A 27,568-nucleotide genomic window follows, 5' to 3' on the forward strand; every position below is an offset into this window, starting at 1 on the left:
GGGGAAAAAGTAAGGAACTTCTCTGTCGGCCCTGGAGGCCTTTGGCTATTAGCAGGACAATAGACACGACGTTGTCCCAAAAACACCTCTCTCACCAGCTTTGATCTGGGCCTGCAGTAACCAAAGTTCTTAGATTGTCAGAAGAATTATTGGGTCAACTAGAGAACAGTACAAAACAAGAGAACACACATGGTTAATGTTCTGGGGGGGAGAAATAAATATATATTTGAAAAAATGTCTTACAGAGCCTTTCCATAAGTCCACTCAAGTTTATTCAACTGTCTTCTGACTGTGATTAGAGCGATGTTGATTGCCTTTGCCGATCGCTCATCTTCAACCATCAGTGAGTCCATCTTAGAGTCCACCAAATGCATTGTTTTCTAATAAGGTCACAGTTATGAAAACTTAGGACACTAAAGAGGCCTTTCTGCTGAAATCCCCAGGGTCCCTACTCATCTGCGTGAACGTGCCTTAGGCATGCTGCAAGGAGGCATGAGGACTGCCGATATGGCCAGGAAGAAGCCACTGCTCCAAAACCGCGATTAAAAAGGCAGACTATGGTTTGCAACTGCACATGGGGGACAAAGATCATACTTTTTGGAGAAATGTCCTCTGGTCTGATGAAACAAAAATAGAACTGTTTTGCCATAATGACCATTGTTATGTTTGGAGGGAAAAGGGGGAGGCTTGCAAGCCGAAGAACACCATCCCAACCGTGAAGTATGGGGGTGGCAGCATCATGTTGTGGGGGTGCTTTGCTGCAGGAGGGACTGGTGCACTTCACAAAATGGAATGGCACAATGAGCAAGGAAAATTATGTGGATATATTGAAGCAACATCTCAAAACGTCAGGAAGTTAAAGCTTGGTTGCAAATGGGTTTTCTTAATGGACAATGACTCCAAGCATACTTCCAAAGTTGTGGCAAAATGGCTTAAGGTTGACAAAGTAAAGGTATTGGAGTGGCCATCACAAAGCCCTGACCTCAACCCTGTAGAACATTTTTAGGCAGAACTGATAAAGCGTGTGCTAGCAAGGAGGCCTACAAACCTGACTCAGTTACACCAGCTCTGTCAGGAGGAATGGGCCAAAATTCACCCAACTTATTGTGGAAGGCTACCCAAAACGTTTGACCCAAGTTAAACAATTTAAAGGCAATGCTACCAAATACTAATTGAGTGTATGTAAAATTCTGACCCACTGGGAATGTGATGAAAGAAATAAAAGCTGAAATAAATAATTCTCAACTATTATTCTGACAATTCATATTCTTAAAATAAAGTGGTGATCCTAACTGACCTAAAACAGGGAATTTTTACTAGGATTAAATGTCAGGAATTGTGAAACTGAGTTAAAATGTCTTTGGCTAAGGTGTATGTACACTTCTGACTAACTGTGTGTGTGTGTATATGTATAAACTCAGCAAAAAAAGAAACATCCTCTCACTGTCAACTGTGTTTATTTTCAGAAAACTTAACGTGTAAATATTTGTTTGAACATAACAAGATTCAACAACTGAGACATAAACTGAACAAGTTCCACAGACATGTGACGAGCAGAAATGGAATGTGTCCCTGAACACAGGAGGTGTCAAAATAAAAAGTAACAGTCAGTATCTGGTGTGGCCACCAGCTGCATTAAGTACTGCAGTGCATCTCCTCATGGACTGCACCAGATTAGCCCGTTCTTGCTGTGAGATGTTACCCCACTCTTCCACCAAGGCACCTGCAAGTTTCCGGACACTTCTGGGGGGAATGGCCCTAGCCCTCACCTTCCGATCCAACAGTTTCCAGACGTGCTCAATGGGATTGAGATCCGGGCTCTTCGCTGGCCATGGCAGAACACTGACATTCCTGTCTTGCAATACGTCACGCACAGAACGAGCAGTATGGCTGGTGGCATTGTCATGCTGGAGGATCATGTCATGATGAGCCTGCAGGAAGGGTACCACATGAGGGAGGATGTCGTCTTCCCTGTAACGCTTAGCGTTGAGATTGCCTGCAATGACAACAAGCTCAGTCCGATGATGCTGTGACACACTGCCCCAGACCATGACGGACCCTCCACCTCCAAATCGATCCCGCTCCAGAGTACAGGCCTCGGTGTAATGCTCATTCCTTCGATGATAAAAGCGAATCCGACCATCACCCTTGGTGAGACAAAACCGCGACTCGTCAGTGACGAGCACTTTTTGCCAGTCCTGTCTGGTCCAGCGACGATGGGTTTGTGTCCATAGGTGACGTTGTTGTCGGTGATGTCTGGTGAGGACCTGCCTACAACAGGCCTTCAAGGCCTCAGTCCAGCCTCTCTCAGCCTATTTCGGACAGTATGAGCACTGATGGAGGGACTGTGCGTTCCTGGTGTAACTCAGGCAGTTGTTGTTGCCATCCTGTCATTGTCCTACAGGTAAGATGTTCGAATATACCGATCCTGTGCAGGTCTTGTCACACGTGGTTTGCCACTGCGAGGACGATCAGCTGTCCGTCCTGTCTCCCTGTAGAGCTGTCTTAGGCGTCTCACAGTACGGACATTGCAATTTATTGCCCTGGCCACATCTGCAGTCCTCATGCCTCCTTGCAGCATGCCAAAGGCACTTTCACGCAGATGAGCAGGGGCCCTGGGCATCTTTCTTTTGGTGTTTTTCAGAGTCAGTAGAAAGGCCTCTTTAGTGTCCAAAGTTTTCTGTGACCTTAATTGCCTACCGTCTGTAAGCTGTTAGTGTCTTAATGACCGTTCCACAGGTGCATGTTCATGGTTCATTCAACAAGCATGTGAAACAGTGTTTAAACCCATTTATAATGGAGATCTCTGAAGTTATTTGGAATTTTACGAATTATCTTTGAAAGACAGTGTCCTGAAAAGACTTCAAGCTCTGAAGTTGGTGGTTGATCATTGCTAGACATCCATTTTCAATTCTTGTCATAAATTGGCTTAAAAATCTATGTCTGTAACTAGGCCACTCAGGAACATGCAATGTTGTCTTGGTAAGCAACTCCAGTGTATATTTGGTCTTGTGAAAGGTGAATTTGTCTCCCAGTGTCTGTTGGAAAGTAGACTGAACCAAGTTTTCCTCTAGGATTTTGCCTGTGCTTAGCTATATTCCTACACTCTTTTTATTTATAAAAAAATTAACTTCCCTTGTCCTTGCCGGAGACGAGCATACCCATAACATGATGCAGCCACCACCATACTTGCAAATATGAAGAGTGGTACTCAGTGATGTGTTGGATTTTCCCAAAACATAAACCTTTTGTATTCAGGACAAAGTTAATTTCTTTGCAACATTGTGTGAAGTATTACTTTAGTGCCTTACTGCAAACAGGATGCATGTTTGTGAATATTTCTATTCTGTACAGGCTTCCCTCTTCAATATGTTATTTAGGTTAGTGTTGTAGAGTAACTACAATGTTGATCCATCCTCAGTTATCTCCTAAATGAAATCAAATGTTATTTGTCACATACACTTGTTTAGCAGATGTTATTGCAGTGATTTCAAGTCTATGTACATAGGGCAGCAGCCTCTGTGCTCGTGCTGGCTATTTAACACTGATGGCCTTGAGAAACTGCTTTTCAGTCTCTTGGTTCCAGCTTTGATGTACCTGTACTGACTTCGCCTTCTGGATGATAGCGGGGTGAACAGGCAGTGGCTTAGTGGTTGTTGTCCTTGATGATCTTTTTGGCCTTCCTGTAGTAGTTTTCCCCCAGTGAGGCGTTGGGCAGACCACACCATCCTCTGGAGAGCCCTGCGGTTGCGAGCTGTGCAGTTGCCATACCAGGCGTGATACAGCCCGACAGGATGCTCTCAATTGTGCATCTGTAAAAGTTTGAGGGTTTTAGGTGCCAAGCCAAATTTTTTTCAGCCTCCTGAGGTTGACGTGGCGCTGTTGCGCTTTCTTCACCACACTGTCTGTGTGGGTGGACCATTTCAGTTTGTCAGTGATGTGTATGCCGAGGAACTTTAAGCTTTCCACTTTCTCCACTGCTGTCCCGTCGATGTGGATAGGGGGTGCTCCCTCTGCTGTTTCCTGAAGTCCACGATCAGCTCCTTTGTTTTGTTGATGTTGGGTGAGAGGTTATTTTCCTGGCACCACACTCCCAGGGCCCTCACCTCCTCCCTCTAGGCTGTCTCGTCATTGTTGGTAATCAACCCTACTGCTGTAGTAGTCTGCAAATTTGATGATTTGAGTTGGAGGCGTGCGTAGCCACACGGTCATGGGTGAACACGGAATACAGGAGGGGGCTTAGCACGCATCCTTGTGGGGCCCCAGTGTTGAGGATCAGCGAAGTGGAGGTGTTGTTTCATACCTTCACGTCCAGTTGGCAGCCCGTCAGGAAGTCTAGGACCCAGTTGCACAGGGCGGGGTTCAGACCCAGGGCCTCAAGCTTAGTGATGAGCTTAGGGCAGTGTAGTGCGATGGCAATTGCATCATCTGTGGATCTATTGGGCCGGTAAGCACATTGAAGTGAGTCTAGGGTGTCAGGTAAGGTAGAGGTGATATGATCCTTGACTAGTTTCTCAAAGCATTTCATGATGACATAAGTGAGTGCTACGGGGCGATAGTCATTTTGTTCAGTTACCAATGCTTTCTTGGGTACAGGAAGAACGGTGGACATCTTGAGCATGTGGGGACAGCAGTCTGGGATAGGGAGAGATTGAAAATGTCCGTAAACACTCCATCCAGCTGGTCTCCGCATGCTCTGAGGACGCGGCTATGATCCTTGACTGGGCCGGCAGCCTTGCGAGGGTTAACTTCTACTTGCACACAATCCCGGATCCGGGAGCACCCCATCAGTAAAAAAGCTGACTAGCATAGCCTAGCATAGCGTCACAAGTAAATACTAGCATCTAAATATCATTAAATCACAAGTCCAAGACACCAGATGAAAGATACACATCTTGTGAATCCAGCCATCATTTCTGATTTTTAAAATGTTTTACAGGGAAGACACAATATGTAAATCTATTAGCTAACCACGATAGCAAAAGACACAACTTTTTTTTCCCACCATTTTCTTCCTGCATAGGTAGCTATCACAATTTCGACCAAATAAAGATATAAATAGCCACTAACCAAGAAACAACTTCATCAGATGACAGTATTTATTGTATAGCATATGTTTTGTTAGAAAAATGTGCATATTTCAGGTATAAATCATAGTTTACCATTGCAGCCACCATCACAACTCTCACCAAAGCAACTAGAATAACTACAGAGACCATCGTGTATTACCTAAATACTCATCATAAAACATTTCTGAAAAATACACAGCGTACAGCAAATGAAAGACAAAGATCTTGTGAATCCAGCCAATATTTCAGATTTTTTTAAGTGTTTTACAGCGAAAACACAATATAGCATTATATTAGCTTACTACAATAGCCAACCACACAACAGCATTGATTCAAGCCAACAATAGCGATAACGAATAAACCAGCAAAAGATATTAATTTTTTCACTAACCTTCTCAAACTTCTTCAGATGACAGTCCTATAACATCATATTACACAATACATATAGAGTTTGTTCGAAAATGTGCATATTTAGCGGCACAAATCGTGGTTATACAATGAGAATAGTAGCCAAGCTGCCAACAATATGTCGGGAGAAATCTTGGGAGAGGCACCTAATCTAATCAGTAACTAATCATAAACCTGACTAAAAAATACAGGTTGGACAGCAAATGAAAGATACATTAGTTCTTAATGCAATCGCTGTGTTAGATTTTTAAAATTAACGTTACTACGACATACAGCGTGCGTTAAAGCGAGACTGCACCGAAATTAATGGCGGAATATGAGTTTTACATTTTTCAACAGAACAACGAATTAACATCATAAATAGTTCTTACTTTTTGATGAGCTCCCATCAGAATCTTGGGCAAGTTGTCCTTTGTCCAAAAGAATCGTTGCTCGGTTGTAGATTGTCGCCTTCAACTTTGGAATTAGCAGTAAACATTAGCCATGTGGCCCAGACGTGCCCAATTCACTAGAACGCAGCACAAATAAATACCCGAAAATCGCAATATACTGATATAAACTGATATAACTCGGTTTAAAATAACAACATTATGATGTCTTTAACATCTATATCGAATAAAATCAGAGCCGGATATATCTAAGGGCTATAACGGGAGCTTTCTAGAACGCCATCCTGAGGTCTGTCTTGCGTCATGGCGAACGAAGGAAAGAGAGGACCCCACGTTGCCAGCCCATTTATAAGGCCTCAGATCTGCCTAGCAACTCCATTCCAATTCTCACTATTTGCTGACATCCAGGGGAAGGCGTATGCAGTGCATCTCAACCAATAGAAGACATGCAAATTAATAAACTGACCTCAGAACAGCCTGCAGATTTCAGATTTCTCACTTCCTCATAGGAAAATTGCTCCAACTCGAGTTCTGTTTTACTCACAGATATAATTCAAACGGTTTTAGAAACTAGAGTGTTTTCTATCCAATAGTAATAATAATATGCATATTGTACAAGCAAGAATTGAGTACGAGGCAGTTTAATTTGGGAACAAAATTTTTACAAAGTGCAAACAGCACCCCCTATTGAGAAAAGGTTAACATGCTTAAATGTCTTACTCGCGTCGGCCACGAAGAAGGAGAGCCCACAGTCTTTGGTAGTGGGCCGCGTCGGTGGCACTGTGCTATCCTCAAAGAGGGCGAAGGTGTTTAGCTTGTCTGGAAGCAAGACGTCGGTGTCCACGACGTGGCTGGATTTCCCTTTGTAGTCCGTGGCTGTCTGTAGACCCTCCCACATACATCTATTGCCTGAGCTGTTGAATTGCGACTCCACTTTGTCTCTTTACTAATGTTTTGCCTGTTTGATTGCCTTACGGAGGGAATAACTACACTGTTTGTATTCAACCATATTCCCAGTCACCTTGCCATGGTTAAATGCGATGATTTGCGCTTTCAGTTTTCCCGCGAATGCTGCCATCTATCCACGGTTTCTGGTTAGGGAAGGTTTTAATAGTCACAGTGGGTACAACATTGATACGGTGACTGAGTTCATCAGGAAATGTATCAGTGTGTATTAATTTATGTTATTCTTAGAGGCTACCCGAAACATATCCCAGTCCGCGTGATCAAAACAATCTTGAAGCATGGATTTCCGATTGGTCAAACAAGCGTTGAATAGTCCTTAGCACAGGTCCTTCCTGTTTGAGTTTATGCTTCTAGGAAGGGAGGACCAAAATGAAGTCGTGATCAGATTTGCCGAAGGGAGGGCCTTGTAGGCATCCCGGAAGTTGGAGTAGCAGTGGTCGAGTGTTTTAGCAGCGCGAGTACTACAGTCAATGTGTTGATAGACCTTTGGCTGCGTTTTTCTCAGATTTGCTTTGTTAAAATCTCCAGCTACAATAAATGCGGCCTTAGGATATGTGGCTCCAGTTTGCATAAAGTCCAGTGAAGTTCTTTGAGGGCTGCCGTGGTATCGACTTGAGGGGGAATATACACACACGGCTGTGACTATAACCGAAGAGAATTCTCTTGGATGGTAATACGGTCGGCATTTAATTGAGGTATTCTAGGCCGGGTGAACAAAAGGTGTTGAGTTGCTGTACATTAACACAATCACGCCATGAGTAGTTAATCATGAAACATACACCCCTGCCCTTCTTCCCGGAGAGATATTTATTTCTGTCTGCGCGATGAACTGAGAACCCAACTGGCTGTACGGAGTCAGACAGTATATCTCAAGAGTGCCATGTTTCCTTGAAACAGAGTATGTTACAATCCCTGATGTCTCTCTGGATGGAAATCCTCGCCCTGAGCTCGTCAACTTTATTATCCAGAGACTGAACATTAGCGAGTAATATACTCAGATGAAGAATATACTCTTCAAGAATATACTCTTGAATCAGTTCAATTGCCCTGGGGGGTATGAACAAAGGGTCCGATGAGGGAAAGTTGTATTCCTGGTCGTAATGCTGGTGAGTTACCACCGCTCTGATATCCAAAAGTTCTTCCCGGCTGTATTTAATAACACACATTTCCTGGGCTAATAATGTAAGAAATAACACAAAAAAACAAATACTGTAAAGTTTCCTATCTGTCGGCGCCATTTTCATTAATGGCTCTCACAGACATTCGATTCTGTAAATGTTCTAAAATCACTGTTGGCCTCATGGTGAAATCCCTGAGCGGTTTCCTTCTTCTCCGGCAACTGAGTTAGGAAGGATACCTGTATCTTTGTAGTGACTGTGTGTATTGATAACTGCACCATGCTCAAAGTGATATTCAATGTCTGCTTTATTTTTTTACCCATCTACCTACCAATAGGTGCCCTTTGCGAACCATTGGAAAACCTTGCTGGTCTTTGTGGTTTAATCTGTGCTTGAAATTCACTGCTTGACTGGGGGACCTTACTAATTGTATGTTTGGGGTACAGAGATGGGGTAGTCATTTAAAAATCATGTTAAACTTCTATTTTTGCACAAGGTGAGTCCATGCAACTTATTATGTGACTTGTTAAGCACATGTTTACTCTTGAATTTATTTAGGCTTGCCATAACAAAAGGTTAAATACTTATTGACCCAAGACATTTCAGCTTTTTTTAAATTAATTTGTAAACATTTCTCAAAACAATTCCACTTTGAAGTTATGGGGTATTGATCAGTGACACAAAATCAAAATTCAAAAAAATGTGTAAACTCATGGGGTGTGAATACTTTCTGAAGTCACAGTAAAAAGTCCTGAATGTTGCAAGTAGGACTGTCTGTCATATATTAATTTATTCATTCATTCTAGCTGTTCTACACAGTATATCTGAAAGTGTTGTAATCCTCCTGCGCAGGGCCTGGTTACTGATGTCTGTGTTCTACACTTCAGGAAGTGGCAATGTTATGAAACAGAAAAAGGATTGATTGGACTGCTTTTGAAGTGACTCAATAAACAAAATAGACATTTTGTGTTGTCCAAAAATGTTTTCTGTTTCGGTTCTTACTGAATGAACACAGCCCTGGTAAAGGTATTGGCCACTTTTCTCACAATACCTATACTGACCAATAGAGGGAGACGTTGAACTGTGTTGTGGAATTGGTCACTTATTGAAAATCCAGGATGAACCGGTGATGCTTAACAAAATGTCTCCCCCCATGCCAAATACTTTGAAATTATATTAAAGGGGCAATCTGCAGTTGAAACAATAAAGTTTTGGGTAAAAGCTGTGGGATGGGTATGGAGAAATGTAGAAAGGCCAGTATGAGGGTTTGCACACAGGCTAGAATGAAGTGTGGCTGTAGAGATATCTGTAGAGTTCTCAAACCACGAGAAGTAAAATTCCAAGGAGAGGCAAAGATTGACTTAATTTAGACCATGCTTCAAAGAATACAAAAGGTTGAAGTTCTGAAAGACCTAAACTTTTTTGCACTTTTACATTTTTGTACTCTTTCACCTATTGCCCCTTTAAATAAGGAATGATAGCAGTCTAAAATGTAAAGCCTAACTAACACCTAACCATAGATGCTTTGAGTGACCAAGCAACCTTTAAAAAAAAAAAAACATGCCTCTTTTTGGATACTTGAAGAATATTCCACTTATATTCTTTTAGACCTTTTTTGCTCTGAGCTCCTAGTGCTCTTTGTTTTAGAAATATACACATATACATTCATGTGCAGCAACAACAGAATTACTGTGGTTGACATCATTTTAAGAACACAGGTTATACAATTCTTAGCGAATTACCTTGCATCACCGTCTCACATGACTTAATTGCTATTCAAGTACCTGTTGTGCCCAATTGCTGTTCAAAGATGTGTACCGGTAACTAAAACGCTTGAAGGAATTCTTCCCCTGCACATTCTGCATTCTGTGGACCATTTAGGCCGACACCGTTTACATTAGTTTGAAAGTACAGTGGTCGGATTGTACAGTAGTTAAACCACACTGACCCTGCTTACCCAGGACTCATTTTGCCATGATTCCTGTTCTGTATTCAGGAGGCACTCGGGTACAATATCAACCACCAGTACAGTAGGTGTACGCGTACATTGTGGACTCATTTTCCCATAATTCCTCTCCCTTGTTCAGGAGGTACTAGGGTACAAGATTGACCACCAGGTGTCAGTGTACATCGTGGCCGTGTTGGAGTACATCTCAGCAGACATCCTGAAGCTGGCAGGGAACTACGTGAGGAACATCCGCCACTACGAGATCTCCCAGCAGGACATCACCGTGGCCATGTGTGCCGATAAGGTGAGAGGAACGCCTGTGTTGTGCATCACAATGTGTTGTAATGCGTTATGAAGAGGGTCTTTAACATCGGCTACAATGAGATCTCCCAGCAGGACATCACTGGCCATATATGCCAATAAACAATTTCTAGTTATATAAGTGTTATTCTTCAAGATTCAATGACTACCAATCCCAGATTGTCCCTTGTTGTTGCTGTGAGTATGAAATTAGATTAGCTTGTAAATGCTATTGTTGTTGTTGGCCTTAGTATGGCTGGTGGTGTGTGATGGTGAGAAGGCCCAGGAACCACACTGACTGGCCAATATTCCACTACAGCTGGAGTCCATAGGGTCATTTCTGAACATAAGCTGATGAAGAATGCCAGGTGTGTGTGTGTGTGTGTGTGCTCGCGCTTCTAAGCTTTGGTCTCTCAGGATCTATTTCAATTCAAGAAGTAAACTGAAATTCCAATATCACATTTTCTTTATAGACAATTACTGAAGAAAATTGGAATTTGAATTTCAGTTTACCTCCTGAATTGACTGAACTAAAATGAATTGACTCCAACCTGGTGTTTATGCTGATGTCCCTCTGTGTGACTATTCAACCTATAATTATTTATTTTTATTTAACTAGGCAAGTCAGTTGAGAACAAATTCTTATTTACAATGACGGCCTACACCGGCCAAACCCGGACGACGCTGGGCCAATTGTGCGCCACACTACGGGACTCCCAATCACAGCCGGATATGAAACAGCCAGGATTTGAACCAGGGACTGTAGTGACGCCTCTTGCACTGAGATGCAGCGCCTTAGACCGCTGCGCCACTCGGGAGCAAAAAGTATCTTTTTGAGTAATTGGTAAGAATATGTCTGGCCGCTTCTATTCCCCCCCATCTCCAGGTTCTGATGGACATGTTCCACCAGGATGAGGAGGACATCAGCGGTTTCCCCCTGATGGACGAGGAGCCATCCACCAATGAGGAGCAGACCTACTACGACCTGGTCAAGACCTTCATGGCCGAGGTCCGACAGTACCTGCGCGACCTCAACCTCATCATCAAGGTGTTCCGCGAGCCCTTCGCCTCCGACGCCGTGCTTTTCCCCCACCATGTGAGTAGTGATGGCGGTAGATGGAGATAGACAGACAGACACACACACACACACACACACACACACACACACACACACACACACACAATTGCGCATACATGCACACACGTGTGCAGAGATGGTCTTCCGTCATGACTTTGTTTGACTCTACTTTAGTCTTTTTCCACTTCTCCCCTCTACCACCACTCTCTCACTTCTCTACTGCCCCCTTCCTGCATTACTGTGCTCCCCATCTCCCCCTTCCACCTATCTCTCTATCACCCCCCCTCTTCCCCCAACTCTCTCGCTGCCTCCCTCCCGTTCCTTAATTCCCTGTCTCCCATCCTCTCTCTCTCGCTCTCTCCCCCTCTCTACTACCCCCTGCAGGATGTGGAGAACATCTTCAGCCGCATCGTGGACATCCACGAGGTCACCCTTAAGCTGCTGGGCCTTATTGAAGACACGGTGGAGATGACAGATGAGGGGAGCCCACACCCGCTGGTGGGCAGCTGCTTTGAAGACCTGGCCGAGGTCGGTTTGTGTGGGGGTGTGTTTGTGGGTGGGTGGGTGCATGTGTGTATATGTGGTGTTTGTGGGAGCCCAGCTTGTTTGTGATGAGCAGCTGCTTCAAAGACCTAGCCATGGTAGGTGTGTGGTTGGGGGGATTGTTATGCATGTGTGTGATAAGCTGTCTGTTAAGAAATTGCTGTCTGCAAAAAAGTATGTTTGTGGGGATATGTGTGTGTTTACAAGCATATATATTGTGTGGGTGGGTGGGCTGTTTCTGCAAATAAATTGCTCCCAGGCACCCAAAGACAACTAAGGCTTAGGCATTAGCTTGGGGAGCTAACATGAGTTTTCAGGTACCAGGCAAGGTTGCTCATTACACAAGTGTGGTTCACTGAACCACTTCTGTTACTCTTACACCCGTGTCTGAAAATACATTGCTCCTGTGCACCACAAGGCTGTGTTAGTCCGCCGAGCTTAAGCCTCGGACCTAGACATTAGCTCAGGGAGCTAACGCAAGTCTTCAGGTCCCAGGCAAGGTTACTTGTCCTTCACAGACCCCACTTACACCCTACGGTTGTGGCCAGTGTCAGCAGCACGACTGTTAAAGCACATGACATTTGATACAGCTTTCTTTTTATTTCCAGGAGCTGGCCTTCGACCCCTACGAGACGTATGCTCAAGACATCCTGCGGACTGGCTTCCACGATCACTTCCTCAACCAGTTGTCTAAACCGGGAGCTGCCTTCTACCTCCAGGTCAGAGACCACAGCCCCCAGCCTGCTAACCACACTCCCAAGCCTGCTCATTACTCCCCCAGCCTACTGACCACACTCTCAAGCCTGCTCATTACTCCCCCAGCCTACTGACCCCACTCCCAAGCCTGCTCATTACTCCCCCCAGCCTACTGACCACACTCCCAAGCCTGCTCATTACTCCCCCCAGCCTACTGACCACACTCCCAAGCCTGCTCATTACTCCCCCAGCCTACTGACCACACTCCCAAGCCTGCTCATTACTCCCCCAGCCTACTGACCACACTCCCAAGCCTGCTCATTACTCCCCCAGCCTACTGACCACACTCCCAAGCCTGCTCATTACTCCCCCAGCCTACTGACCACACTCCCAAGCCTGCTCATTACTCCCCCAGCCTACTGACCACACTCCCAAGCCTGCTCATTACTCCCCCAGCCTACTGACCACACTCCCAAGCCTGCTCATTACTCCCCCAGCCTACTGACCACACTCCCAAGCCTGCTCATTACTCCCCCAGCCTACTGACCACACTCCCAAGCCTGCTCATTACTCCCCCAGCCTACTGACCACTCCTTATCATAACCCCAAAAGTCAGGCTTGGTTACTCCATTGTTGATGTTTATGTCGTCATAGGAGACATTGTAAACAACTGATGTATTCAAATGATGTTTTATAGTTCTGAGTTGCTCTGATGGAATGTAAGTAATCGTGTACTACAAATATTATTGGTCACGTGCTATTTACATGTGAATTTCATTGGAAGCATTTGCTCATTAACTTTTTTTGTTGGTTGCCATTCTTGGATGTGCATCTAACACAGTTTGGCATTAAATTATGACTGTAAGGGCAACCAGGCAAGGTCCACGCCAGGAAGGCCCAGAAAGAAAAATACATTGAGAATCAAGATGAAAGTGGACATTTTAAGCCCTTTTCTAGACCTGTACATGCCTCATGTACAAGTTTTTGATTTGTGAACCGTACATGATACAAGACAGTGTCTTGGTGTCATTGTGCTCCAAAATTTTTATTAGAATGAATGTGAACAATTGTATTTCAGAATCGAGACATACTCCTTATTTTAGAGCACACTATAATGAGTATAATTGCATCACGATGTTGGCATCGTGTACAGTTCATGGATCATAAGGTCTTACAGGAGGCATGTATAGGTCTAAAAAGGGCATAAAATATACACTTTAATCATAATTTTAAAAAAATAATTGTGATTTAAAAAAAAGTACGTCAAACATTCCTCCCAATGCAGTTCCTGTGAGAATTGCCAGAACAATCTGAGATACTAGAAATGTTATTGGCCCTTTCTGGGGTGGATTTTCCCACAAGTAAGACATTTGTTTGTTTAAGAATTTCCCTCCCAGACCACTGTTTGCGTATATCACTGGTCTATATACCTTGATAAGATTTGACACTTTATTACCTGCCCAAGTTAACCCTCATCTCCCTCTGTCTCTGACTCCCCAGTCTATATGCGAAGGCTTTAAGGAAGCAGTCCAGTACGTCCTGCCCCGGTTGCTCCTCACGCCGGTCTATCATTGTCTCCACTATTTCGAGATCTTAAAGGTAAGCATGTATGAGGATTCCTAATGCGGTCCTCTGTAGCTCAGTTGGTTGAGCATGGCACTTGCATTGCCAGGATTGTGGGTTTCGATTCCCAGGGCCACCCATACGTAAAATGTATGCACGCTGGACTGGAAATCGCTTTGGATGAAAGAGTCTGCTAAATGGCATATATTATAACGTTTAATAATAATAGTGTATTAGCGAAGGTACTGTATAGGGATCAGAATGCCTTGGATGGATGCAGGGGGCTGGTTTTTCCCCGACGATGATCCACCAGCCCACAGTAGATGTGGAATCTCAATGTTTCTCTTTTCTTTTTTTTCTTAACGTAATGCAGTTCAAAACGACAACAAAGGGGCCGCGAGGCTAAGGGATGGGGCAGGAGAAATGTAACCACTCTCAAATTCATAGACGGACCTATGGATTCAAGGACGTGAGATCAACATGATCGTTCCTAACCGTGTTTTGAGGCTGTATAGTGTTTGTTTACAAACAATGGAGTACAACAAGCTTATATTTCGGTTTCTGATAGGGTACGACAGTTGAACTGAGCGCATGAGGCATTTTAAAAATATTTTTAAAGAATTAATGGGTATATGTCATTCATTTAAAAGTTAAAAATGAATGTATCAATTGCAGATTGCCCCTTAGGAGGTTCCACACTCCTCCTCGTATTGTTTAACTTATTCAGACAGGTTTGAAGTCAGAGAAGGGAGTGTAGGTGGGAGGGACACGAGAGGAAGGGAGGATGCGGCGATTGGTCTCTGGTGGGTAGTCGTGCGTGTGTTTAGAGCAGAAAGTGTTACCGCTGGACCACATGATCTGTACTAGTGTGGAATATCTGCTAAAAGTCACAAGGACATGAACCATGTGCCCCCTCCGAGAGAGCCTTAGTGGCGGGCTCCTTGTTCACACTTAAGGCCTAGATTTGGCCCACACAGTCCTTATTCTCCCCTAAGCCTCTTTCCAGCAAGCCATGGAAGTGGCGGCTGCTCCGGAGAGGGCTCCGGAGAGGGCTTTTTTTTCTACCCCTAGCTTACTTGCTGCGAGTCCACGGTAAAGGGAAAGTGGGTGTGGAGAGGAGTCTCTTTCTGCCTTGTCCTCAGATGGCATAGCCAAAGGGACAGCCATAGGATGCAAACACATGGGTTATGCAACTCCGTGGAAGGTTAGTTCCACTCCGCTGGCACATAGTAGAACACTCCTTCCACGTCGTTCATGATTTCCCATAGAAAGCATAGCCACTCATTGATAATCCTTTACATGTCATGCGTTTGTACAGGTATACAAGACTATATCAGACCATGGGGCTCCCGAGTGGCGCAGCGGTCTAAGGCACTGCATCTCAGTGTAAGAGGTGTCACTACAGTCCCTGGTTTGAATCCAGGCTGCTCAACCACATCCGGCCGTGATTGGGAGTCCCATAGGGCGGCGCACAATTGGCCCAGCGTCGTCCAGGTTTGGCCGGGGGTAGGCCGTCATTGTAAATAAGAATTAGTTCTTAACTGACTTGCCTAGTTAAATAAAAAATATAGAATAATAATATAGACACTGTTGCTACAGATGCAAAAGGTAGGGCTTTCTGTACTTTAACCACAGCATGCTAGCTACCTTATTAGTTTAGAGACTTGAATAAAACTGCAAAGAAGATGACATGGTTTAAGGATAGAGAGAGGAAAAACTGACGGTTACTTTATGTCCGCTCACCTAAACACATTTGGCTACCAGAGCCATGTACGTCTATATATGGCTTATACATTGCATTCAGAAAGTATTCAGACCCCTTGACTTTTTACACATTTTCTTACGTTACAGCCTTATTTTAAAATGGATTAAATAGTTTTTTCCCCCCTCATCAATCTACACACAATACCCCATAATGACTATTCAGACCCTTTACTCAGTACTTTGATGATGCACCTTTGTCAGCAATTACAACCTTGAGTCTTCTTGGGTATGAGGCTACAAGCTTGGCACACCTGTATTTGGGGAGTTTCTCCCATTCTTCTTTGCAAATCTTCTCCAGCTCTGTCAGGTTGGATGGGGAGCGTCACTGCACAGCTATTTTCAGGTCTTTCCAGAGATGTTCGATCGGGTTCAAGTCCGGGCTCTGACTGGACCACTGAAGGAGATTCAGAGATTTGTCCCGAAGCCACTCCTGTGTTGTCGTGGCTGTGTGCTCAGGGTCATTGTCCTGTTGGAAGGTGAACTTTCACCCCAGTCTGGGATCCTGAGCGCTCTGGAGCAGGTTTTCATCAAGGATCTCTCTGTACTTTGCTCCATTCATCTTTCTCTCGATCCTGACTAGTCTCACAGTCCCTGCCGCTGAACCCCACCATGCTTCACCTTAGGGACCGTGCCAGGTTTCTGCCAGACATGGTGCTTGGCATTCAGGCCAAATAGTTAAATCGTGGTTTCATCAGACCAGACTTGTTTCTCATGGTTTGAGTTTTTAGGTGCCTTTTGGCAAAGTCCAAGCGGGCTGTCATGTGCCTTTTTACTGAGGAGTGGCTTCCGTCTGGCCACTCTAACATAAAGGTCAGATTGGTGGAGGGCTGCAGATATGGTTGTCCTTCTGGAAGATTGTCCCATCTCCACAGAGGAACTCTGGAGCTTTGTCAGAGTGACCAGGCCCTTCTCCCCCGATTGCTCAGTTTGGCTGGGCGGCCAGCTCTAGGAAGAGTCTTGGTGGTTCCAAACTTCTTTCATTTAAGACTGATGGAGGCCACTGTGTTCTTGGGGATCTTCAATGATGCAGTAATTGTTGGGTACCCTTCCCCAGATCTGTGCCTCAACACAATCCTGTCTCGGAGCTCTACAGACAATTCCTTCGACCTCCTGGCTTGGTTTTTGCTCTGACATGCATTGTGAACGGTGGGACCTTATATAGACAGGTGTGTGCCTTTCCAAATCATGTCCAATCAATTGAATTTACCACAGGTGGACTCCAAGTTGTAGAAACATCTCAAGGATGATCAATGGAAACAGGATACACCTGAGCTCAATTTCAAATCTCATAGCAAAAGGGTCTGAATAATAAGGTATTTCTGTTTTTAGTTTTTTTTTTATATATACATTTGTTAAAGTTTCTAAAAACCTGTTTTCACTTTGTCATTATGGGGTATTGTGTGTAGATTGATGAGGGGAATATTTTATCAATTTTAGAATAAGGCTGTAAAAAAAATCAAGGGGTCTGAAAAATCGAATGCAGTCGTGGCCAAAGGTTTTGAGAATGACACAAATATAAAATTTCACAAAGTCTGCTGCCTCAGTTTGTATGATGGCGATTTGCATATACTCTAGAATGTTTAGATGAATTGCAATTAATTGCAAAGTCCCTCTTTGCCATGCAAATGAACTGAATCCCCAAAAAACATTTCCACTGCATTTCAGCCCTGCCACAAAAGGACCAGCTGACATCATGTCAGTAATTATCTCGTTAACACAGGTGTGAGTGTTGACGAGGACAAGGCTGGAGATCACTCTGTCATGCTGATTGAGTTCGAATAACATACTGGAAGCTTCAAAAGGAGGGTGGTGCATGGAATCATTGTTCTTCCTCTGTCAACCATGGTTACCTGCAAGGAAACACATGCCGTCAACATTGCTTTGCACAAAAAGGGCTTCACAGGCAATGATATTGCTGCCAGTAAGATTGCACCTAAATCAACCATTTATCAGATCTTCAAGGAGAGCGGTTCAATTGTTGTGAAGAAGGCTTCAGGGCACCCAAGAAAGTCCAGCAAGCGCCAGGACCGTCTCCTAAAGTTGATTCAGCTGCGGGATCGGGGCACCACCAGTACAGAGCTTGCTCCGGAATGGCAGCAGGCAGGTGTGAGTGCATCTGCACGCACAGTGAGGCAAAGACTTTTTGGAGGATGGCCTGGTGTCAAGAAGGGCAGCAAAGAAGCCACTTCTCTCCAGAAAAAAAATCAGGGACAGACTAATATTTTGCAGAAGGTACAGGGATTGGACTGCTGAGGACTGGGGTAAAGTCATTTTCTCTGATTAATCCCCTTTCCGATTGTTTGGGGTATCTGGAAAAAAGCTTGTCCGGAGAAGACAAGGTGAGCGCTACCATCAGTCCTGTGTCATGCCAACAGTAAAGCATCCTGAGACCATTCATGTGTGGGGTTGCTTCTCAGCCAAGGGAGTGGGCTCACTCACAATTTTGCCTAAGAACACAGCCATGAATAAAGAATGGTACCAACACATCCTCCAAGAGCACCTTGCCATAAGGCAAAAGTGATAACTAAGTGGCTCGGGGAACAAAACATCGATATTTTGGGTCCATGGCCAGGAAACTCCCCTGGAGTTAATCCCATTGAGTTAATCCCATTGAGAACTTGTGGTCAATCTTCAAGAGGTGGGTGGACAAACAAAAACCCACAAATTCTGACAAACTCCAAGCATTGATTATGCAAGAATGGGCTGCCATCAGTCAGGATGTGGCCCAGAAGTTAATTGACAGCATGCCAGGGTGGATTGCAGAGGTCTTGAAAAAGAAGGGTCAACACTGCAAATATTACCTCTGCATCAACTTCATGTAATTGTCAATAAAAGCCATTGACACTTATGAAATGCTTGTAATTATACTTCAGTATTCCATAGTAACACCTGACAAAAATATCTAAAGACACTGAAGCAGCAAACTTTGTGTCATTCTCAATTTTTGGCCACGACTGTGTATATATAAAGGAGGGAGAGACTTGCGTGGTATTTCCCAAAGGGTCATGCGGTGTTAGTTCAATGTTGGTAGCCATTTTGTTCCTTGGTCGTCGCTCAAGAAAGTAAGAATTAAGGGGAAACACTGGAGTTGAGGGGGTTGGGAATGAGAGAATGATGGAGAGATTTTTTTTTTTCCTCAGCCGTAATCTCGCTCATGAGTTTGGCCTTATACCGCATCATGATCCTTCGCTAGACTCCCCCTACCAGCGAAACCACCTGATCCAACATTTTATTCTCTACCCCTCTTTCTCTGCCCCATCCCCTCTTCCCCCCCCTCCTTTCCACAGCAACTAGAGGAGAAAAGTGAGGACGAGGAGGACAAGGAGTGTCTGAAACAGGCCATCACGGCGCTGCTCAATCTGCAGAGTAGCATGGAGAGGATCTGCTCCAAGAACATGGCCAAGAGGAGGCTGAGGTAGGCAGGGGAGCGCCAACTTACAACCCCTCCTGGTCCATCCACACCTGGTTCTCTTTACCCAAGAAGATACAAAGCTAGCTCTGTCACACACAGTACATATGCACACACAATAATAGAAATCCACAAGCAAAATATGGAAAGATGACTCACACACACATAATGGCACAGACCAGACAAGCACCAAAAGGTGGATATGTCTCATATGTGCACTATATATGCTCAGAGGTGTTAACACTTGCACAGCAAAATACACACCTCACAATAGACACCCACACGAACACACACACAGCAATTCATACTACTGCCTCATTGGTGTACTCCTCCCATCCTCTGCACACCCCCCACCCTAAGCTCAGTTCTGAGTTTCCCTCTGGACCTAAAATAGACTCGTGGGGGGGAGGGAGAGGGTTGGAGGGGGGCTCGCCACTGTGTTGTCGGAGGGAAGTTGTGTCAGGATTTGGGCTGTCCTGTTCTGCTATTATTGTTCCCGGCTTTGAGGGAAAAAAAGGTGAGAATTTGAAAGGGGGGAGAAAAATAATAATTCCCTTGCTTTCGACAGTGGACTTTAGCATCCAAACCTTGCGGACCATTTTTATCTCCATCCCTCCTTTTGTATTGGGGAAGAAAACAGGGTGTTTTTTTGGTTACATGCGGTTGTCACTCGTTATTTACTTGAGTGGAAGACATAGAGTATAAACAAGAAGAAGATTACCCCTTTGCTGCTCTTTTTAAGTCGTTTTTTTGTTTATTTTTCATGGGGAAAGGATGGCTTATCTTACGGTATGTCTTTGCACCCCATACTTTGGCGGGAACGTGGGGATGGCGACACACATAGGAGGCTAAAATGGATGTTCCGAGAGGACACACTGAGTTGGGGTACCCGACAAGGGTTACCTTTATTGACTTTGGCCGTTTCGCTACACCTTTCCTGTCTCTAGGGGTCTTTTGTATTTCGAGAGCCAGAACAAAGAACAACCCAAGAGCTCTGTCACAGCCATTTGAATTATGCCTGCTCTTTCGCAAGCTTGCTGTTCATTAGGAAAAACGTAATAAGCTCTTTGTCGCCAATGCTCTGGCAAGGTCCATCGCTGCCTGGGATAAATGATAGTTTGATAATGATGCTCATTATAATGTTTTGCTTTAATTAACTACATGATTCAATTCATTGCAAGACTGCTAGTTTAAAGATGAATGTAAATGCACGTCAAATATAACCTCTTTGATCAGACTTGAGAGTAGGCAAAGTTTTGACAGTTTCTTTCTGTGTATAGTTTTTTGAGTTTCACACTTAATGGACTGGGAAATGGAAATTGTAGTTTCTGGGGCGAGTTTTGTGTGTAGTCTATCCCTTGCCCTTCAGAGGTGCCCCTTGTCTCTCAGCGAAGCTAATTCGGGCCAGGTGAAAGTCATCCTGTACTTTGAGGTGCTGGTATGAAGACAAGCGCGAGTGAGTTGGCTTCGCCTGCCTCCCCCTCCTCTCAGGAGCACTGATGCAAGTCGTCGTGCCTCCACGAAAAACAAAGTAAGCCCTCCCGCGATTGTTTACAAGTAGTTTTAGTTCAGACGCACTGTACTAGCTAGCGGGTGTTAAATCCTTGTTGATTTTTTTCCTAATCATCCTCTCACTCAATCAATTTGTAGAACCCCCCCCCCCCCCAACAAATGTTTAACCACCCCAAAATAAAAAAAATAAATTGGGATATCTGAAATCAAGCCCCAATGGCGCAATGCTGTTCGATTATTCTAAGTATGTGGTTTTAGAAGTGATCATTGGAATTATTGCTCAGCTGATTTGTCATGAGCAGTACGGGTGAGGTTCTGGTGGGCCGCAGAGCTTTCTCGTCTTCTGTATACTTAAGTTTTGTCATTCTGGTTTTGAAAGAGCACCGTATAGTGCTGGTTTTCACAGCAGTCTTTTTGTATTGAATTGCTAAAAGAGTTTTGAACTTCGTCCTCACATGACCTAATTATTACAGGGGGCATGGTCCTTAATAATAAATAAATACTGAAAATAGACATTGGTATAATATGAGAATAAAGATTGATTAAAACAGACTAGTCTACATTGTGGTCCTAAAAGAACTGGAATGAGAGATGCTCATTTTGAATATGATAGTCATACCATAGACCATATTAATGGTACGACGAACCAAAACAATATTTAAATAGTGTCTGGCTCAAAGAAATATAATCAGATGCTCTTTATTCTTTTAGACTCATTCTATTCATTCTATTCGTATGCACTTTCTTTTTTTGGTCCTCCAAGGCACCCTGTTAACCAATGGGTTGTGGGCCCTTCCTCGGGAGACTACCGTTTTGTTTAACTGCTGGAATGGTGAGGAAGTTTAGTCAATTGGCCTGCTGGTCCAACAGTGTTGGGTGTAAACTGAAGGGACATGCCTGACCAGCATACTGATATTGAATTACCTAATTGGTTCTGGTTAAGTTTCGGGTTATTGGTGTGGTTAAAGGAAAACTCCATCCAAAAACGTTTAGTATTTATTGCTGACATGCAAATCATTTAGGGACTATATCAACAATGGACTAATGAAACAAAAACTAAAAGGTAGTTTTTGGGTGGAATTTTCCTTTAAGGTTAGGGTCAGGATTATAAAGTCAGCAAAAATAGAAACTTCCCTTTTTCAGGACCCTGTTTTTCAAAGATAATTCGTTAAAATCCAAATAACTTCACAGATCTTCATTGTAAAGGGTTTAAACACTGTTTCCCATGCTTGTTCAATGAACCATAAACAATCAATGAACATGCACCTGTGGAAAGGTCGTTAAGACACTAACAGCTTACAGGCGGTAGGCAATTATGAAAGTTTCACAGTTATGAAAACTTAGGACACTAAAGAGGCCTTTCTACTGACTCTGAAAAACACCAAAATAAAGATGCCCAGGGTCCCTGCTCATCTGTCTGAACGGACCTCAGGCATGCTGCAAGGAGGCATGAGGACTGCAGATGTGGCCAGGGCAATAAATTGCAATGTCCGTACTGTGAGACACATAAGACCGCGCTACAGGGAGACAGGACAGACAGCTGATCGTCCTCACAGTGGCAGACCATGTGTAACAACACCTGCACAGAACTGGTACATCCGAACATCACACCTGCTTGACAGGTACAGGATGACAACAACAACTGCCCGAGTTACACCAGGAATGCACAGTCCCTCCATCAGTGCTCAGACTGTCCGCAATCGGCTGAGAGAGGCTGGACTGAGGGCTTGTAGGCCTGTTGTAAGGCACCGGCAACAATGTCACCTATGGGCACAAACCCACCGTCGCTGGACCAGACAGGACTGGCAAAAAGTGCTTGTCACTGACGAGTCACGGTTTTGTCTCACCAGGAGTGATGGTCGGTTTCGAGTTTATCGTAGAAGGAATGAGCGTTACACCGAGGCCTGTACTCTGGAGTGGGATCGATTTGGAGGTGGAGGGTCCGTCCGTCATGGTCTGGGGCAGTGTGTCACAGCATCATCGGACTGAGCTTGTTGTCATTGCAGGAAATCTCAACGGTGGTCGTTACAGGGAAGACATCCTCCTCCCTCATGTGGTACCCTTCCTGCAGGCTCATCCTCTCATCCGTTGACCCAATGCCACCTGCCATATTGCTCGTTCTGTGTGTGATTTCCTGCAAGACAGGAACGTCAGTGTGCTGCCGTGTCCAGCGAAGTGCCCGGATCTCAATCCCACTGAGCATGTCTGGGACCTGTTGGGTCGGAGGGTGAGGTCTAGGGCCATTCCCCCAGAAATGTCCGGGAACTTGCAGGTGCCTTGGTGGAAGAGTGGGGTAACATCTCAGAGCAAGAACTGGCAAATCTGGTACAGTCCATGAGGAGATGCACTGCAGTACTTAATGCAGCTGGTGGCCACACCAGATACTGACTGTTACTTTTGATTTTGACCCCCACTTTGTTTACGGACACATTATTCCGTTTCTGCTCGTCACATGTCTGTGGAACTTGTTCAGTTTATGTCTCAGTTGTTGAATCTTATGTTCATACAAATATTTACACATTTTCTGAAAATAAACCCAGTTGACAGTGAGAGGATGTTTCTTTTTTTGCTGAGTTTAGTTATGGGTGGGGATGCCAGTCACGTTGCTTGTTATTTGTAGGAACCCCCTCCTGGACCAGGTTTAGTTGTACCGCTGCTTTAGCCACCCACACCGACCCTCCACTCAATCTCAGTCTCGCTGGCTTTGTTGACTTGTTTTCCATTGTCAATGTGCTGTGAACATCAGACCCACATTTCCCTTCCTCTCTTCTCCCCCTCTTTCCCATTTTTCTCTCACATTCTTTTTCTTACATTCAACTTTCTGTCATTTTATCTCTTTTTCATCTTTTCTTTCTCTCTCTCCTCAAACTCTTCGGCGGCACCAGCGAGTCGGCCTGCCGCTTCTACAGCCAGCAGATGAAGGGCAAGCACCTGGCCATCAAGAAGATGAACGAGATCCAGAAGAACATTGACGGCTGGGAGGGCAAGGACATCGGCCAGTGCTGCAACGAATTCATCATGGAGGGGACGCTGACACGCGTGGGCGCCAAGCACGAACGGCACATCTTCCTCTTCGACGGCCTGATGATCTGCTGCAAGTCCAACCACGGCCAGCCGCGCTTGCCTGGCGCCTCGTCCACCGCCGAGTACCGCCTCAAGGAGAAGTTCTTAATGCGCAAGGTTCAGATCAACGACAAGGACGACAAGGAGGGCGAGTACCGGCACGCCTTTGAGATCATCCTCAAAGACGGCAACAGCGTGGTGTTCGCCGCCAAGTCGGCCGAGGACAAGAATGGCTGGATGGCGGCGCTCATCTCACTGCAGTACCGCTCAACGCTGGAGCGCATGCTGGACTCGGCCATGCTACAGGAGGAGAAGGAGGAGCAAATGAGGCTTCCCGGGGCGGAGCTTTACCGGTTCGCCACGCCCGACTCTGAGGAGAACGTGGTGTTCGAGGAGAACGTGCAGTCCAAGTCGGGCATCCCCATCATCAAGGCGGGTACAGTGCTCAAGCTCATCGAAAGGCTCACCTTCCACATGTATGCAGGTGAGAAAAAGCACATGACACAGCAAAGGTTTCCTATGATGACCTGTTATGACCTTTTTGAAATGCGTGCCTTTTCCATACAGTAGGCTATACAAATACCTCCCTCAGATGTGTGGAATAACAGTAGTTGCTAAATCCTAGTAGAGAACATCTCGCAGACCCTTTCCTATCGTAGAACAGGGGGAAGGGGCCGGGTTTTGGTTTTAGAGAGGAGGAGAATCCTGTGGAAAAAGTAGTCGGTAGGAGTCAAATTTGGTGTTCAACAACAGGTGTAAAGGTTTAACCCTTTACAGTCATGGGATTTGGCCTATATGGATAGGGCTAAATTGAAATGTTTTTTTTAAAGAAGAAATATGAAATGCATAAGCATAGTAGCAATTGAAAGGGAACTGGAGATTATGGGAACATTATTTGACCAAAGTTGAGGATACGACAGTTCACCTTTCACAAGACTGAATCCCAAACATTACACTGTTGATTTTATGTGCGTTTTACCTTTACTGTACTTTTCGCCGCATTTGTTGATAAGGAAATCTGAAATTACTCTGGATACATTCAGTAACATGATAACAATATTCCGGGAAAATTTGGGGTAGGTGCAACATAAGACAAAAAAAATTGTTTGAGTGAGAGGACCAACTGGTGTGCAGAGTTCCTAAGTAATTTCAGTGCACTTTAATGACTCAAAGAAGAGTCTTCAACTATAAGATTTTTTTTTGCGTTCTCCTAGCTGAACCGTTGAGCAACAAGAGCAAGCACACTTGTAGTTGTTTTGTTTGTTACACAGACATGCTTCGCTGCCAATTACTCTTGTTCATGCAATCCAAAAACAGCCCATTTTATAAATTGCAATCGGAGTCAGCTGGGCGTCATGAAAGCTTGTTCTATTGCCAACATGACTAGCTAAGTTATAAAATGCTATCTTACGGTGTTAGGCTTTCACAGGGCAATTCAGAGAAACGGATCGTAATTTTGGTGCGCATAGAAAAGAGTCATGCTTTAGACTGTTAGGTTCTAATTGTTCAGAGTAAATAACTCACGGACACTAGAGAAGCTTAACCAAGTTTAGTATCCCACTTAAGACACTCCTCCTTCTCTCCAATCCTTACATCTTATGGTTCCACAGGAAAAGGGTAGTAAACCCTTATTATTCCCTTCAGGGGATCTGACCTGACCTCAACCCCTCCTTCGCCTAATCCACAGATGTCCATCCGCTTCCCCTATAGCAATCCTGTGATCTCCTCCCGTCCAACCAGCACATTCCACAGCCACTCTGTCTTTCTACAGATCTCGTTCCTTTATATACTCTGCGTCTGATCTATCATGTCTTTAATATCTCAATGTTCAACGTTTAGAATCCATCAAGACAAACAGGCTCATTCTGTTCAGAACAACCGAGGGTATGACACCATGTCATCTTGTAATTGTACATCAAACATAGTGATCATAAACGTTGACACTGCATGTTATTGTATAGCCACTGTTGTTCCAATTTAGGCGCTTAGCAGTGCCCGAATATGCCATTTTCAACCCGTATACAGGTACGAGTGTAAAGGGCTACAGGGAGCAGGAAGTAGACATGGGTCACATTTCAAATTGCTCCCTCTCCACATTTAATTTATTTGAAGTGAGAGAACTGGACAGGCGAAAGCGAATGCCAAGAAACCTAGATATTTTCTGTATCTTGTTAATTTCTGTCCTGACTATTAGGGCCTGGTCTCTTACTCGCGTGTCCCCACCATTGTACACCTCCATTGTTTGTGTTTATGCAATACGCACTTGCCCAGTGCCTGGAGTGCCTGTTCCTGTTATCACCTTGTTGTTCTACACACAAAACCTTGAGCTTGGCACAGACGCAGTTTGTGCCTAAACATAAAAGACAAGATAGTGGAAGGCCTATTTCTTCCCCCCACTTTCGTCATCCCCACATCCATTTATAGCTGTTTTCACACGGCTTGTAAATATTTGGCCACACTTGACGTCAGAACGCGGGATGTGATGACCTGCTTCGTTCCAGTGTCAGTTTAGCCCCAGATAACACAACGAGAGCTGATAAAGAACAAAAAACAAGAGGACGAAGCCTATTTATCGTCACTTCGCCATTTTGTAAGTGACCGGTAGTAGCAGATCTTTCCTGCCTGTTTTTTGTGTTTTAAAGGGGAAGTTCAGTATCCTCACCTTGTGTGTAGCTGTTTACAGAAAACCATGGGTTACAGTTTCTCCGGGCCCATAGACTACTTTCAGGGTCATGAACCGTCTAGCATCATGTTATAAAATACTGAACTTCCCCTTTAAACACAGCCCTTTGTGGAGTGTTGGTGAGCTAGCCATTAGTGTTGTTGAGGTAATCACTTTGCAGACTTCAGTGGCACCTGAACTCCTTTAGTGATTCCTCACTAAAGCCCAAACAAAAAAATTACATTCTTTTTGGAATGTTCATGAAATGTAATCCATAATATAGTCCTTTTGTAGGAAGAATTGTTGACATATATTTGTATCTAGAAGTTGGCATATTTATGACATTTTGGCCTTACCCAGGCCTCCTTTAAGACTCCATAATGCTTCATCTGTAGGTGCTACAAAGCAAAAATGGATGTCATATGAAGCTTTACCACTTGCTCTGTAATACGAGTAGTATTTTAATAGTAAAAAATACTAATTTATTTAGTTCCCCTCTGGAACTTTGATATGCCTGTAGAATAGGCTATATTATGTTCAACAATATATGTTTTTAAGCAAATCAAACATTTCTATATTCATATTTATATTTTTATATATTCAAAAATGTATGAAAAAAAAGTGATTGAAACCAAAATACTACTCGTATTTCAGAGCAAGTGATAAAACTTCATAAGACACCAATGTTTGTTTAGTAGCACCTACAGATGAAACACTATGGAGTCTTAAAGGAGGCCTGGACAAGGCCAAAATATCAGAAAAATGCCAACTTGTATTAAATATTTCTCAATTATGCTTTTAGACACATGTCAACAATCCTTCAACCAAAGGACTATTTTATGGACTATATTTTGTGAACATTTCAAAAATCATGGTCTTTCTTTGACGTTTCGTGAGCAATCGCTCTTAAGAAAGGCTGAATGACCCAGCACACACAGCAGTTGTTAGACCATGGGATCTGTATTCTTCTCCACTGACGGGTGCCGTTGTACCTAACCAGATACAAGGCTGCGATTGGACTAATAAGCTCTTCATTAATTAAAAGTCATGATGTCATTTTGGGGAAATAAATCACCAAAT

General features: G+C 44.2%; 1 protein-coding gene across 2 annotated transcripts in view; it reads left to right on the top strand.

Annotated features, from left to right (window-relative positions):
* The window catches only part of LOC120032369 (son of sevenless homolog 1-like), an 86,289-nt gene that overhangs the window by 22,007 nt on the left and 36,714 nt on the right, over positions 1–27,568 (top strand). For both annotated transcript variants that reach the window (XM_038978419.1, XM_038978420.1), the window contains exons 4-10: positions 10,038–10,202; positions 11,085–11,294; positions 11,661–11,804; positions 12,428–12,538; positions 14,016–14,114; positions 19,130–19,257; positions 23,649–24,310. In XM_038978419.1, the coding sequence (XP_038834347.1) occupies positions 10,038–10,202; positions 11,085–11,294; positions 11,661–11,804; positions 12,428–12,538; positions 14,016–14,114; positions 19,130–19,257; positions 23,649–24,310 (1,519 nt within the window). The remainder of the gene's footprint in view (positions 1–10,037; positions 10,203–11,084; positions 11,295–11,660; positions 11,805–12,427; positions 12,539–14,015; positions 14,115–19,129; positions 19,258–23,648; positions 24,311–27,568) is intronic.

Source organism: Salvelinus namaycush, chromosome 39, assembly GCF_016432855.1.
Source record: "Salvelinus namaycush isolate Seneca chromosome 39, SaNama_1.0, whole genome shotgun sequence".
Classification (NCBI taxonomy): domain Eukaryota; kingdom Metazoa; phylum Chordata; class Actinopteri; order Salmoniformes; family Salmonidae; genus Salvelinus; species Salvelinus namaycush.